The following is a 14109-nucleotide window of genomic DNA, read 5'->3' on the forward strand; positions in this document are numbered from 1 at the left end:
CTCCACCAGTACACATTCCTCACCACCAGTCTCCCCAGTATGCCCCCCTTTCCCATCCTCCCCCTGCCTCCCTGGCAATTTCCCCCATACTCTCTCTCTCCTTTTGTGCATTATGCGTTGCAACTCAGATACCAAGAGGCCATCACTTTTGTTCCTTTATCTACTTCTATGCTTTTTAGAAACTAGAGGCAGGGTATTCTTCCTGCTTCAAGTCAGTGTCTTAGGTGTGTCTCTATAAAAGGGAAGCCTGTGATGATGCATTTTCCTGTTCCTGACGTAATGTAGGGGGGAGCTCATCATTTTTCTCTATGCATATTTGTGTTGTTTCTGTTTTCCCTTTTCCCCAAAACTTAGAAGTAATGATTGATTCCACATGTATGACACTCAGGTACACAACATAGAGCTTAAGCTCTGCAAATAGTTGTTCTTGAAGAAATCTAATCCCGTGCTTCTCTTCACAGCAAGTGAGAAACAGATGACAGTGGTGTGCAAGGGGTCACCAAAGGAGTACCTCCAGCCTTTCAAGGACAAGCTGGAGGAGTTCTTTCAGAAAGGTAAGAGATGGATTCAGTTACACATACATTGTACCCTGAACAATTCTGTGGCTCATTCTCTGATACCTGCTGAGCCCTAGTAGTTCCCGTTTCCTTTTTGCTCACTTGAGTTGCATGTTCAATGTAGATGTGGCAACCTATGTATCACCTTTCAGATTTATTCTAGTCATTTTATCCTTTAACATTACCCCTGTTGGGACTAGAGCAATAGTGGGTAGGGCATTTGCCTTGGACCCAAGTTTGATTCCCAACATCCCATATGGTCCCCCGAGCACCACCAGGAGTAATTCCTGATTGCATGAGCCAGGAGTAACCCTGTGCATCACCAGTTGTGCCCCCCCGCCCCGCAAAACAAACAGACAAAAAAAATACCTCTGTTTTTATAAACTTTTTTAAGGGAAGATGTTTTTCTTTGTTTCTGGGTGGAGCCTCAGGGGATTCTCATAAACACTGACAGGCAGACTGGTCAGTACATTGAGGATTTCTGGTCATCCTGGACAATTATCTCCCTGGCTTTGTGAGTGTAGCTGTAGGATGCTTGTGTTGTACTTTTTATTCTTTTCCAAGAAGGAAAATTGAACCCATATCTAATCACTTGATAACCATCAGCTCTTCAGGCAGATGGAAGTTTTGCCACGCCCAAGACTGGGGACTTATTTAGATATCTTAGCAAATTATGTTTTGTCTTTCATGATTTTGACAGGAGTAGCAGACTTCTGTTGTTCTCTTTCAGTGAACTTGGAAGCTTATTGCATTTTGAGTATGTTCCAACTTAACTTTTCAAATTCATCATAGGATGTGAAGTCAAACTAAATGTGAAATATAGACTTTGATTTGTAAGTTAGCAGAGTCTTAAATGCAGCATACAGCATACTGACTATAATTAAATAATATTGCTGTTTTATATTTAATATTGCTAAAAGAAAAATCTTACAGTGATAGATGTTACCTAGACTTACTGTAGTAATCATTTCACTGTGTAAAAGTGTATAATATATATGCATATGTGTGTATATACAAGTATATATATACTTGTTGTTTTATGTTTAATATTGCTAAAAGAAAAATCTTACAGTGATAGATGTTACCTAGACTTACTGTAGTAATCATTTCACTGTGTAAACGTGTATAATATATATACATATGTGTGTATATACAAGTATATATGTGTATATATATACACTTGTTGTTTTATACACCTGAATCTAATTTGCATCATAACACATCTCAAAGAAAAGAAATAGTGTGAGGTATTAGAAAAAGCTTTTGTCTTTGCTAGAAAATCAAGGAAATGCATGTAGGAGCCTTTGGGAATATAACAGCATACTATTTCTATTAATTAGCGATACCACATGGTATCACACTATCATTAAAAACAAAAAACCTCTAGGCAAGATGAATCCATAAAAGTTTGACCAAACCACCTTGGGAATTGGCAAGAAAATTCTCAGTCCCTGAGTCAGAATAACTTCATTCCAGCTGCTCCCTAGGAAGAGAGATTATTATTTCTTTCTCCTCACTGACAGATTGGTATTAAAGTAGAATATGGAATTTTTTTTCTTGGCCATTGCTGAACCTCATATATGATAGAAATAATACTGTCAGGAAAAAAAAGAAAGAATTCTGTCAGGCAAAGTGCCATTTTGAATGTGAAGAGTAGTACCAAACTTCTGACTAAATTTAGGTAGCTTTCATATGTGACTTACCAAGTGGATTCATTGTATACTCTTGATATATGAAATGCTTTTCCAAACCCCAGTGAATAATATAAGTAGATATGTAAATTTTAAATAAACATATTGAGATCTTTTTTTTTCTTAATTGCTATTAAGTTGTGTCTAGAAAAATTTTGCTCTGTGTGTGTATGGGTATTATCTGTCTGTATATACAAATAGCTTTCTAATTCTTATTTCTTGAATCCAGCTATTAAGACACTTATATTGTAAATTTTAATTTTTGTTGTCATTGAGAAAAGATAAATATGAATAGACCCATGGGGCTGGAGTGATAATACAGTGGGTAGGGCATTTGCCTTGCACATGGCCGACCCAGGTTCTATTCCCAGTATCCCATATGGTCCCCTGAGCACTGCCAGGAGTAATTTCTGTGTGTAAAGCCAGGAGTAGCCCCTTTGCATCACCAGTGTGACCCAAAAAGACTATATATATATATATATATATATATATATATATATATATATATGTGTGTGTGTGTGTGTGTGTGTATTCCAATGGTCTTTGATATTTGGAAAAGATATTTGTAAATCACCATTTAAGGTTAACTGTTAGTCCCTTCTATTTATGCTTTCTCAGAAAACTTTCATTCTGCTCTGTCAAAGAAAAATGAGGTGAGTCAAACTGGACTTTCTCTCAAGGAGATACATTTTGGCCACAATAAGCTAATCTCAGGAAGTCCTAGAGCAGTGGTTTTCAACCATGCCTCCCTAGCTATGTACTAGATTCATCTAGGGAAGAATAAAAATTGTTGACATGCAGACTGAACTTCAGAATTAACAACCACAACCCTGAGGGTGGTCCCAGGACTGAGCACTTTTATTTCACTCCCCAATGAGTCCAATAGATAGGAAGGTGGGGATTCACTATTGTCAAACTCAGTTCACTCTTTAATATGTATTCACAGATACATGTCCTTTTTCCACAGGGAGATATTGTGAGAGATTCTAGGAATACCAGAACCAGGATTGTCCTGCTGGGGGGTAGATCTGTAATTGAATAAGGGACTCTGCTCTTTTAATCCATAGAGTGAAGGGAAGATGAGAGGACATTAAAAATAACCACGAATCATAGTTTAAACAAAATCAGCCAAAACTAGGCACAAAATCTGACAGGAAAGTGTCATTCTATGAAGAATTTTTAAATATACAAATAAATATTAAACATTCCCTATATTATGTCATGAGAAGAATCAAGGCTGACATAGTGTGTGACCGTTTCCTCATTCCCTAGCTGGAATGGTTTTTCAAAAATATGGAGAATTGTGCTGTCCAATATGACACTAGCCGCAGGCAGCCATTGAGCAACTGAAATGTGTCTCATCCCAATTGAGGTAGGCTATAAAGGGGGAAATACAAACCAGATTTTGAAAACTTGATGCCAAATACTTTGCTCCTGATGTTTTCGCATCGATGACATAGTAAAATCACATTTCTGACATATTGAATTAACTAAATCAAATATTAGTTATCTTACCCTTTCTTTTCACTTTGAAGCATGGCTGTTAGAAAATCTTAGCTCTGGCTCTCACTGCATTTCTCTTGTACAGTGCTAGTCTAGAGACATGGTCTCTCAGTCTTTGTCCCCTCAGTTCTTCCTTTTCTTCTTCACATTATCATTCTGCCTTTTTAGTATAAATCCTGTTTTACTGGAATGCAGCTTCACAAGCCAAATCCTCTCCTTTTTTTGCCCAGGGTATAGTTATTGTTTGGCTCTCAAGTTGGAGTGCTTAGATGAAAAAGATGGCAGCATACTGTTCCATCAAGTGGCTACTCAGGGCAGCTATTTGCTTATTAAAATAGAGACAAATGCACTTTTTTTTTAATTGAATCACTGTGAGAACAGTTACAAAGCTTTCAGGTTTAAGTCTAGGTTATACAATGATCAAATACCCATCCCTTCACCAGTGCATATTTTCCACAACCAAGAACCCCAGTATACCCCCATACCAACCCTCCCCTGCCAGTGTGGCAGATGATTTCCACTTTACTCTCTCTCTACTTTGATTACATTCAATTTTTCGACAGAAGACCTACCATTATTATTGGAATTTTCCCCCAACATTCAGACCTGTGGAGAAGGTATCATTAGATAATTTGTTTTCCATTGCTGATAATGAAGAGAATATGATGATTTTTGGATTTCTGATATTTTAGTAATTAAGTCCAGAGGGATTTCTGCCAGAAGCCGCTGGGTTCCAGGATCTGTTTGTGTGCCTCTGGGCACACTTTGATGACCATTCAGGAGCTGGAGGAGCCATTTGTGGGCGGTAACTTGGTGTCTCATCACGGTGGGGAGACAAATGCAGTATCTTTTGACTACCAAGAAGCTCCAAATAATAGTCCCTCATTTTTCACTTGGCCACTCCTGGAGGTGATTGGTGGACTCTGCATGTACTACAACACTTACATCACAGCACCAACTTCAGTAATCTATTTTTAAAGTAATTGTTTCACTGATTCACCAAAAAAGAAAAGTGAATTTTCTACCAACCATAAATATGTATTATATACCTTGTATAATTAAAAATTGGGGTGAGGGGAAGTTATAGGTTGTGCTCAGGGCTTATTTCTAGCTCTGTGCTCAGGGATTATTCCTGGCAAGGCTCAGGGGACCATATGTGGTTTCTGGTTTTGAACTCTCGTCAACTACATGTAAGACAAGTGCCTGACTTGCTCAAGTATCTCTTTAGCATGAAACTAAACATTTTAAAGTAATTTTCATACAGTTTAATATAGCATCTAATATGCCATTGAATATATTTAACACTTAAGTTCAACCATGAATATATCTTGTCATCAGAGACGTTAAACTATGAACATTCTGTCTTTGACATTGATGTAATCTGGTACTCTGATTAGATCATTTGAACACAAAATGAGAGATGCTTTTATTTCCAAGAAAGACTTTTGGCTAAGGGTAGCTTTTGGCTTGGGTTTTTATTTCAGGAGTGATAATGAAAATAATAATTGATACTGTTTCTGTTTGCCTGACACTCTAAGGCATAGGTCATTTTTCTCTTTTATTCTATATGAAAATCCTATAAAAATTAGTATTACTTTCACTTTCTTGTAAAAATGAGGCATTGGAGGATTAGAAATTCTCAATATAAAATTTAGAAAGGCATCCTGGCAGCTGAAAACATGCACTGCAATCTCAGAATGGAATACATGGTGTGCTGAGGGCATGGTTAGATCACAGAGCATAGGAGAACCCAAAACCTAAAATAAGAGAAGGGTCATGGTCACAGAAGAGATTGATAAAGAATCTGAACTAAAAAAAAAATTGAAAAATATCTGAACTGGAGCGATAACACAGCGGGTAGGGCGTCTGCCTTGCACGCAGCCAACATGTCCGACCCGAGTTCGATTCCTCTGCCCCTCTCGGAGAGCCCGGCAAGCTACCGAGAGTATTCGATATGCCAGACACAGTAACAACAAAGTCTCCAATGGAGACGTTACTGGGCCCGCTCGAGCAAATTGACGATCAACGGGAGGGCCTTTACTTTTTTACTTTTATCTGAACTTTGAACAGGCAGTGGAGAGAGTGTGTATGGGAGTGACATAGTCATATTGGGCTTACTAGTTTGGTTTTTGTGTGAGAAAAATGTTGTTTTTTGTTTTTGCTATTAAAAAAATGTAGCTAACAGCAGTGTAAAGACAAGTTGGGATGTGTATGTAGCCTAGCAATGGAGACTTGCATGTCCTGGGTTTAATCTTCATCACTGAAAATAAAAATGGAAAGAAAAGAGACTCATATTGGCCAGTTACTATTCTTAAAGTAGTCCAGGCAAGTGATGATAAAAACTTGAATAAAACCCATCACAGTAAAAATAAAGAAACTTCCAGGACTTAATAACCCATTACTAGTACTGGAATCAAAGAAGAATTTACTTGCTTGAATAATTGGCTTGATACTGATGAGCATCAGATTTGGGATGGAAAATGAAAAGGTAAACTTCAGACATGTTGATTTTGACATGTTTAATATCCACAGATAAAATCTTGGGGCTTATGGAGAGTGTTGAGAGCGACTTTCAAGGAAGTGATTTATCACAGGAGTGGAACAGAATAGCCAAAAGAAAGGATATACAAGAAGTTCTGAATTATCAAAATATCTGAGCACAGAGTGTGCACAATAAGTATAAATTAGGAAAAATTACTTCTATGGTCATTGAGGGTTTGGCAAGAAAGCTAGTTTTCCATTAGGATTCTTATCAATCATAAAGGCTTCATCTTTAGGTCTTCAGGTCTGAAAAGTCACAAGCATCGTGATTCAGTTGATTCATTTGTTGGTTAATTTTTCACGTAAGCTGCAATTCAGCTCTTCCAGCAATAGAGATGAGTGGATTTTTTTTCATAAGCCATATCCTATTGCCACATTCAAGTGGGGAAAATATGTTTATCCTCATATTTTATCAATTTCCCTTCCCCACATGCTTTTTAAGAATGTTTTTTAACCACATTGTGGTAAACATTTTTAACTAAGTTTATTTCCTGCCGAGAGTCAAAAGTAATGTTAATAGAACCACTTTTTTAAGTTGTAATCTCTGAGTATCTGAGCCTTTTTCCTTACTAGCTTTTTTTTCTTTTTCTTTTTCTTTTTTTTTCCACACAGTGAGCTCTCGTTGGTTCCAATTTACAGCTCAGTGCAAAGTAATCTGGTGTAGGCATTATTTGGACTCAAGTTTTCCCACCGTCAGATCAAACATGGTCATAATGATATGGCCGTCAAAACTGTGATGCTCGCATTAAAAGTCTCCATAAACATAGCAGGGATCCTATAATTGAAAGAAGGTGCAGAGCAACTTCCCTGATTAGGTCCCAGGTATGGATCTTGTAGGTGGTCTTTTCATGCTGTTAAATTGGTCATTTGTATTTATAGCTTTGGCAGGGAGAGTTGGAACCTAAACTGGCGCTAATACCAACCCTCTCCCACACTTGGCCTTATCTCATTCTCCATTAATTTTACCTGGTACCCATGAATGGAGCCAAAGCAAAATGAATATGAACGAGTCAACTGTGTTCCTAATTCATCAAACTATCCTCTAGGGTACTTTAACTAGTAGAGATTAGAGTTATAATTAATGTCAAGAAACTTTTGTCTAGTAATAAAAATAAAGATAAATTGATAAAATGAATGAAGCGGTAATGCTCATTTCCCACAGTTATTGCTTAAAGAATGACCTAAAAAAGCTGAATACTACATTGTAGCTGGGATTTTGCCTTCTGGTCCTATTTGCATTCTGATTTCAATATACTAGAATCCCAACCTGGCCTGTGATAGGAGTGCATAGAATTCATTAAATTAATGGTGTGATAAAATGTAAATCTTAGGGGCTGGAGCGATAGTACAGCTGATAGGGCATTTACCTTCCACGTGGCCAACCTGGGTTTGATTCCCAGCATCCCATATAGTCTCCCAAGAACTGCCAGGAGTAATTACTGAGTGCAGAACCAGGAGTAACCCCTGTGCTTCTCCAGGTATGCCAAAAAAAGGGAGAAAAAAAAGGTGAATCTTATTAAGTGCCCAGAGGCTTTTTGTCCCTCACACAGTTTTCTATTTAGATCCATTTAGATGATGTTATTTTTCTAACAGTTTTCTTAGAGGTCTTTTGTTTTTTTGGGTTTTTTAGTAAGTAAAAGTAAAGTAAAGGCCCTCCCGTTGATCGTCGATTTGCTCGAGCGGGCCCAGTAACGTCTCCATTGGAGACTTTGTTGTTACTGTGTCTGGCATATTGAATACCCTCGGTAGCTTGCCGGGCTCTCCGAGAGGGGCGGAGGAATCGAACTCGGGTCGGCCATGTTGGCCGCGTGTAAGGCGAACGCCCTACCCGCTGTGCTATTGCTCCAGCCCCTAAGATTTACATTTAAATCTTTTTTAGTAACTTAAGGGAAATTTATTATTTTCCTCTGATTAACTTAATAGAAGGATAGTACTTGTGTTTCTGCAATGTATCTAATAGATAAATTCATTTAGAAAGGGGAAATCATGCCATGATCAGGTGAAATGCAATTTTGGGGGTCTATAGTGCATGTCATCAAAATATCCTGGTTATCAAAATTTCAGTATCACAGATAGTCGATCATAAGTCTGATTAGATTGACATGGACCATAACTGTACTCTAAGTCATGGAGTAATCATTAGGTAGTCTCCTCACTTCAACCCCCAGAGGCTAGAAAAGAAACTGTCTGGTCTATCACCATAGTCCAATGTTAAGGTCATAAAGATCAGGGAGGGTCAGTGATCCCGACATTGTAACATGGGAAAGGCAATACTTCTTAAATTCTTTGCAGAGCTTGCAGATGTAACTATGACTTGGTTTTCACCTCACTAATCACAAAAAGTATTAGGTGAAATAGCTGCCGATAATGTCAGAAAATCAAGACGTTAAGATTTTTGACTGTGAATTCCAAGACACTGAAGTAACATCAGAAATCCTTGGCAGGCAGTGAAAGCCATCTCATCAGAGTTCTAAGAGTGCTCTAAGCTGAAAAGGTTAGTTTGAATTTGGTTTTCCCCAATAATGTATGTATCTCCCCCCCCATAATCTTCTTTCTTTTCCTCTTGTCTTCATTCCCCATCCCACATTTTTCTCCCTCTTTTTTGGGGGGGCGGTCACACCCGGCGATGCACAGGGGTTACTCCTGGCTCTGTACTCAGGAATTACCCCTGGCAGTTCTCAGGGGGCTATATGGGATGCTGGGAATCGAACCCAGGTCGGCCGCGTGCAAAGCAAATGCCCTACCTGCTGTGCTATCACTCCAGCCCCTCTTCCTCTTTTTGCCCCTCCCTTATATATTTATTCAGTCTCTTTTTGACCCAGCATCCACAAACTCATTTTCATTTGTTTCCATTTCTCTCCAATGAAGAGCTTTGCAAAATGAATAGAACTGTCAAAATCTTTTTATGTGCAAATAAATGCTAATATAAATGCTTGAAAAAAGTTGCATGTCCCCCTCAGGGGGAAAAAAAGGAGATTATGAACCAATCCGCTATAATTGTAAAATTCTAAATAAAATGACACTTGCCATGACTAATTAGAACTTCTCCCCCAGATTATAAAGACAATATATTGGAAAGTCTATTAATATAATATATAATCTATTAATAGCTCTAATAGAATAGGTCAGAAAAGGGGGTTATGCAACAAAATTCAACATCCATTCTTCATTTGAAAACTCTAACTCAGTAGAAACTATAGTGTCAACTAGGGAGAAAGTGAAGGAGGGGTCATGGGAAAAATGGGTAAAGGTGCCTTTTGGTTGTGGGCTGGAACTAGAACTTTTTTAGGTGAAACTTATATACATGTAGAAGTATAAATTACACTCTTAAAATTGCATGGTGTTGAAAGCCATGATAAGTCAATTTTTAAAAACTCAAAAATGCATTGATATTTTCTGCCTTAATATAAAAGAAAATAAATCTCAAACTCCAATTTTAGACAAGTTTGTTCTTTCATAGACAAAGATATGAACTCCTAAATAGCATTAGGAAAAAGACATTTAGTAGAATGATGAATAATCTGAACTGAAGCTGTTCTTTAAACAAAGAAAAGATGCCAGTCTTAAAATAGAAGATATATGAACGAAATAGAATTGTGTATTCAGAGTGTTAGTACAGCAGAGAAGGGTGCTTGCCTTGAATGTAGACAACCTAGGTTCTGTCCCCAGCATCCTATCTAGTCCCCTGTGCCTGCCAAAAGTGATCCCTGCATACCCTGAACATACCTGGGTGTGGCCCAAATAAAGAAAAATAAAGAAATGACATTGAAATTTCATTGTTATCAATGAGATTGCAAAAAAAATTTTTTTAATGATAGCACTCTTTTTTTTTTATTAAAAAAGAACTTTTGAAGTTTTACCGTACTGCACTGCTGATCTTATTTGTCAATGGGATTGGCAGTGCAGTAAGGTAAAACTTAACTCTTCCATATTGTGAATGTGTAAATTATTACAATCTGTGTGAAGGTCAATTTAGTAGTATCTATTCAAGTTACAAGACTTTTGACTTGGCAGTTCTACTTCTGGAAGCATACCGTCAGAAATACACATGCAAAGTGATTTATGTTCCATGTTACTTACTGTGACACTATTTGTAATAATCATAGATTGGAAACAACCTAAGTGACTATCAATAATAGGATTGTCAAATTAAGGCACTTCCATATGATATAATACTAAGCATCTGTTTAAAATTTTAGAAAAAGAGAATGAGGAAAGTCTGTGTGTATCACATATTTAATATTTAAGATACATTTTTAATTGAAAAAGCAAGGGTCTTAGAGTAGGCATACTATTGTATTATTATTTAGATAAAGAAGAAGGGAACAAAGGATAGTAAATTAGCAGAAATCTCTAAGGACAAATAATAAACTAATCTACAACTTATAAGTAGTTGGTCATGCAGGCTGCCCCTTCTGTTTGATCAGAACCCAAGCTGGCAGTATGTAAAATATTAGCTCTGAAAAATAATAATTAAATAAGTTCACTGCTGTAGTGATTAGAAAATAAAATGAAAAAATTCAAAGATGGTATCTTTAAAAATTCAAACTTTACACCTTTTCTCAAAAATAAAATATTTTTTAAAATAAATAACTTTCTATGGATACTTTGCACTTAACTTTTTGGGCTGGAGCGATAGCACAGCAGGTAGGGTATTTGCCTTGCACGCAGCCAACATGGCCGACCCGAGTTCGATTCCTCCGCCCCTCTCGGAGAGCCCGGCAAGCTACCGAGAGTATCTCGCCCGCACGGCAGGGCCTGGCAAGCTCCCCGTGACGTATTCGATATGCCAGACACAGTAACAACAAAGTCTCCAATGGAGACGTTACTGGGCCCGCTCGAGCAAACTTTTTATATTATTCTTAAATTATTTTTTAAGCCCCAAAGCAGCTTCCCTATTCAGGGCTGACCCATTTGGGTACCAGTTGAACCTTTTAACCTGGTCTCACTCAAGTCTTTCCCTTCTTTGAGGCTGGGCTGGATCATGTGGAAGGAAATTTGAAGGCCTGGTATATTTTCCTTATGTCTCAAATGAAAAGTCAGAGCTGTCAGTTGCTTTCTTTTCTTAAGATCCTCTTCCCCTGAACATTATACAATAGCTGTAAGCAATGAGATTCTTCTAGCATACTCACACACACACACACACACACACACACACACACACACACGGCGTGCATATCCACTAAAGCTCATCCCTTCTTCTGGCATAACTTGTTATGCTCCTGGTTTCATCATTCTCTTGATAAAATATCTATCATGTATGGTCCTAGCAGCTCTGCTATTTCAGCCTGGTGGCTCTGGTCTCTGAGATCCCCAGTGTCACAAGCAGTATCCAACCACAGTGGGATTCGTGTGCCAGGTGTATTCACGTACCACAAAAAATGGTTGTCACCCCCAGCAAGAGCCACAAACTTAAAAGATACTCAATCCGCAACACCAACTATGGCTACCTTACCTCGACCAGGAGTGATCCTGAGCAGAGAACCAAAAGTAAACCTAGAGAACCACTGAGTGGTTCAAAAGCAGAACAAAATAAAACCAAAAGAGTTCACACCGCCAGGGCTGGAGTGATAGCATAGCAGGTAGGGCTTTTGCCTTGCACATGGCAGACCTGGGTTCAATTCCCAAAATCCCATATGATTCCCCCGAGCACCACCAGGAGTAGTTGCTGAGTGCAAAGCCAGGAGTAACCCCTGTGCATTGTTGGATGTGACCACCCCCCCCAAAAAAGTTCACACTGCCATAGGCCAATGGGTGAGTATGCAAGCAGCGCACCACAGCCAGGTGTGGGTACAGTTCGCAATCACAGCATCAATAACAAGGAAGGAAGGAATGGTGAGGGAAGGAACAAAAGAATTTCAGTAGCTTATTCAGGGTGACTGAATTATTCAGGGTGATTTCAATCCCCACGTTGGTACTGTGTTGTTCTATAAAATAGAGAGAATCACTTATTTTCTGTGTCCCAAGACTTTTGTGGTTAACTGGAAATAAATAATAAATATTTATTTTTACCATTTAAATGAGAAAGATGTGAGAATAACAGACTTGCCCACTATCCCTGAAGCCAGAGTCCCCTATTCCTGGAGTCCTAATAAGGGTCCCCTGACCTAGCAGTAACAATAAGAAATTTCATTTATGCTTGGGGAAGAATTGTGATGGAAGCATTTCATGGAATCAATATTGGGCTCTGCATTCTTGCATAATAGTTGTTTTCATGATAAATTGCTTCATGTAATTGTTGGCTCAGATACCACTTCTTCTTTGGATTCCTGACAACTATCAAAGAGGTTTTAATCAGTGATTGATTGAGTTCCCATCACATGATTTCTCTCTAAATTACACAATTATTGTCTACTCCCTGGAAAACTTAACACCTATATAGTCCTCTGGGAGTAGGAATTGTGCAATAGGTAGTTTCACAGATGATATGCAACTCATACAACTCTGGAAAGATTTACACATTCTTTCAAATAATTCAAAGTCGGATTCTTCTGTTGAGTTCATTTGCTTTAGAAGAATCATGGCAGCATTAGTAGGAGTCCAGGACTGAATGAATTAGTGCATGTGGAACATTTAACACAAGGCCTGGCACTCAGTATGTTGGCTGGTGCTGTTACTGATACATCCTCAGTAATTTTAACATAGTCTTAACATATGATGCAGAGTTGGGGCTCAGAACCCCAATCATAGAAGTATTATTTGGACTCAGAATTCAAATAGCAAAAAAAAAAGAAAAAGAAAAAGAAAACAAAAACTTAGTAAAGATTATCAAGTACTTGAAGAAAAATTAACATGTACATCTTTTTCATCTCCTAAAAAAGTAAGATGAAAATTAATAAATATAAACTGGGTTTCTTTGGAACTTGAACCTTTCTTTATAGAATCTATAAATCAGTCATCAACTATGTCAGTAGAAAAAGTCATGTGAGTAGAAGTAGCATTAAAGGGGTTAAATACATGTCAAGTTTTCATATAAGATTGTATTCTTTCACCACTAAAATCTTAAAATATGGCTAAAGTTCTACAATCACATCCAGGTAGGAAGTGTTCCCCATAATTTCATTCAAGATAGCATGCTGTATGGCTCTCAATTCTTGCTTACTCAAATCAACAATATTACCACCTAGTGGCCGCTGAATCAAACTGCAAGCACATGGTCCGTGGGTTCCACAAAGGATCCCTAAGCCTTGTGTTAGAAGCTAGAAGTGACTGAAAATGACAGCCAATACATACCACTAGAGTAAGCACCTTGATAGCTATTATTCTTGATAGCTGGTAACTAGTCATCATTAAAACCCTGTTTTCTAGCAGATGGAAAAATGATAATTCTCTGTTCCATTTTTTGAGAAACCAACTGTTACGAACTGAGGCTACCAAATGTGCTTAATTCTTTAACCCTTTTATTAATCACTTCATTTCATAAGACATTTATTTACTTTTTTCCTATAATTTTTTTATATTCCAGTTTTGGTTAATTTCTAATATTTTTTTCCTCTGAAAATTAGAATCGTGTATTTGAGAAAGTATGAATAATTGTCAACAGAGATAAACAATATTTTTCTCACTGTTAGGGCCCACTTGAGAAAATCGATGAACAACAAAAAGACAGTGCAGTGCTAGAAAGTACACAATGACTGTTTATGTCCTCCTGTAAATTTATTAAGTTCTTCAAGTGCTGGTCCTTGAAAGCACACCTTCCTTACATCCCAAAAGTGAGACACTAGAGCCTTTGTTATTTGCCACATCTCTTTATCCTTAGTATCCACTAACTTGTTGATGTTTAACTTATTAATTGAAATAAACAAAACATCTGCCTA

The 14109-nt window shown here is 37.7% G+C and overlaps 1 protein-coding gene across 2 annotated transcripts in view; it reads left to right on the top strand.

The window, feature by feature from the left end:
* The window catches only part of FMN1 (formin 1), a 443955-nt gene that overhangs the window by 340895 nt on the left and 88951 nt on the right, over window positions 1-14109 (top strand). For both annotated transcript variants that reach the window (XM_056133806.1, XM_056133807.1), the window contains one exon: window positions 462-554. In XM_056133806.1, the coding sequence (XP_055989781.1) occupies window positions 462-554 (93 nt within the window). The remainder of the gene's footprint in view (window positions 1-461; window positions 555-14109) is intronic.

The sequence above is a fragment of the Sorex fumeus genome, unplaced genomic scaffold (assembly GCF_029834395.1).
Source record: "Sorex fumeus unplaced genomic scaffold, SorFum_2.1 ptg000098l, whole genome shotgun sequence".
Taxonomy (NCBI): domain Eukaryota; kingdom Metazoa; phylum Chordata; class Mammalia; order Eulipotyphla; family Soricidae; genus Sorex; species Sorex fumeus.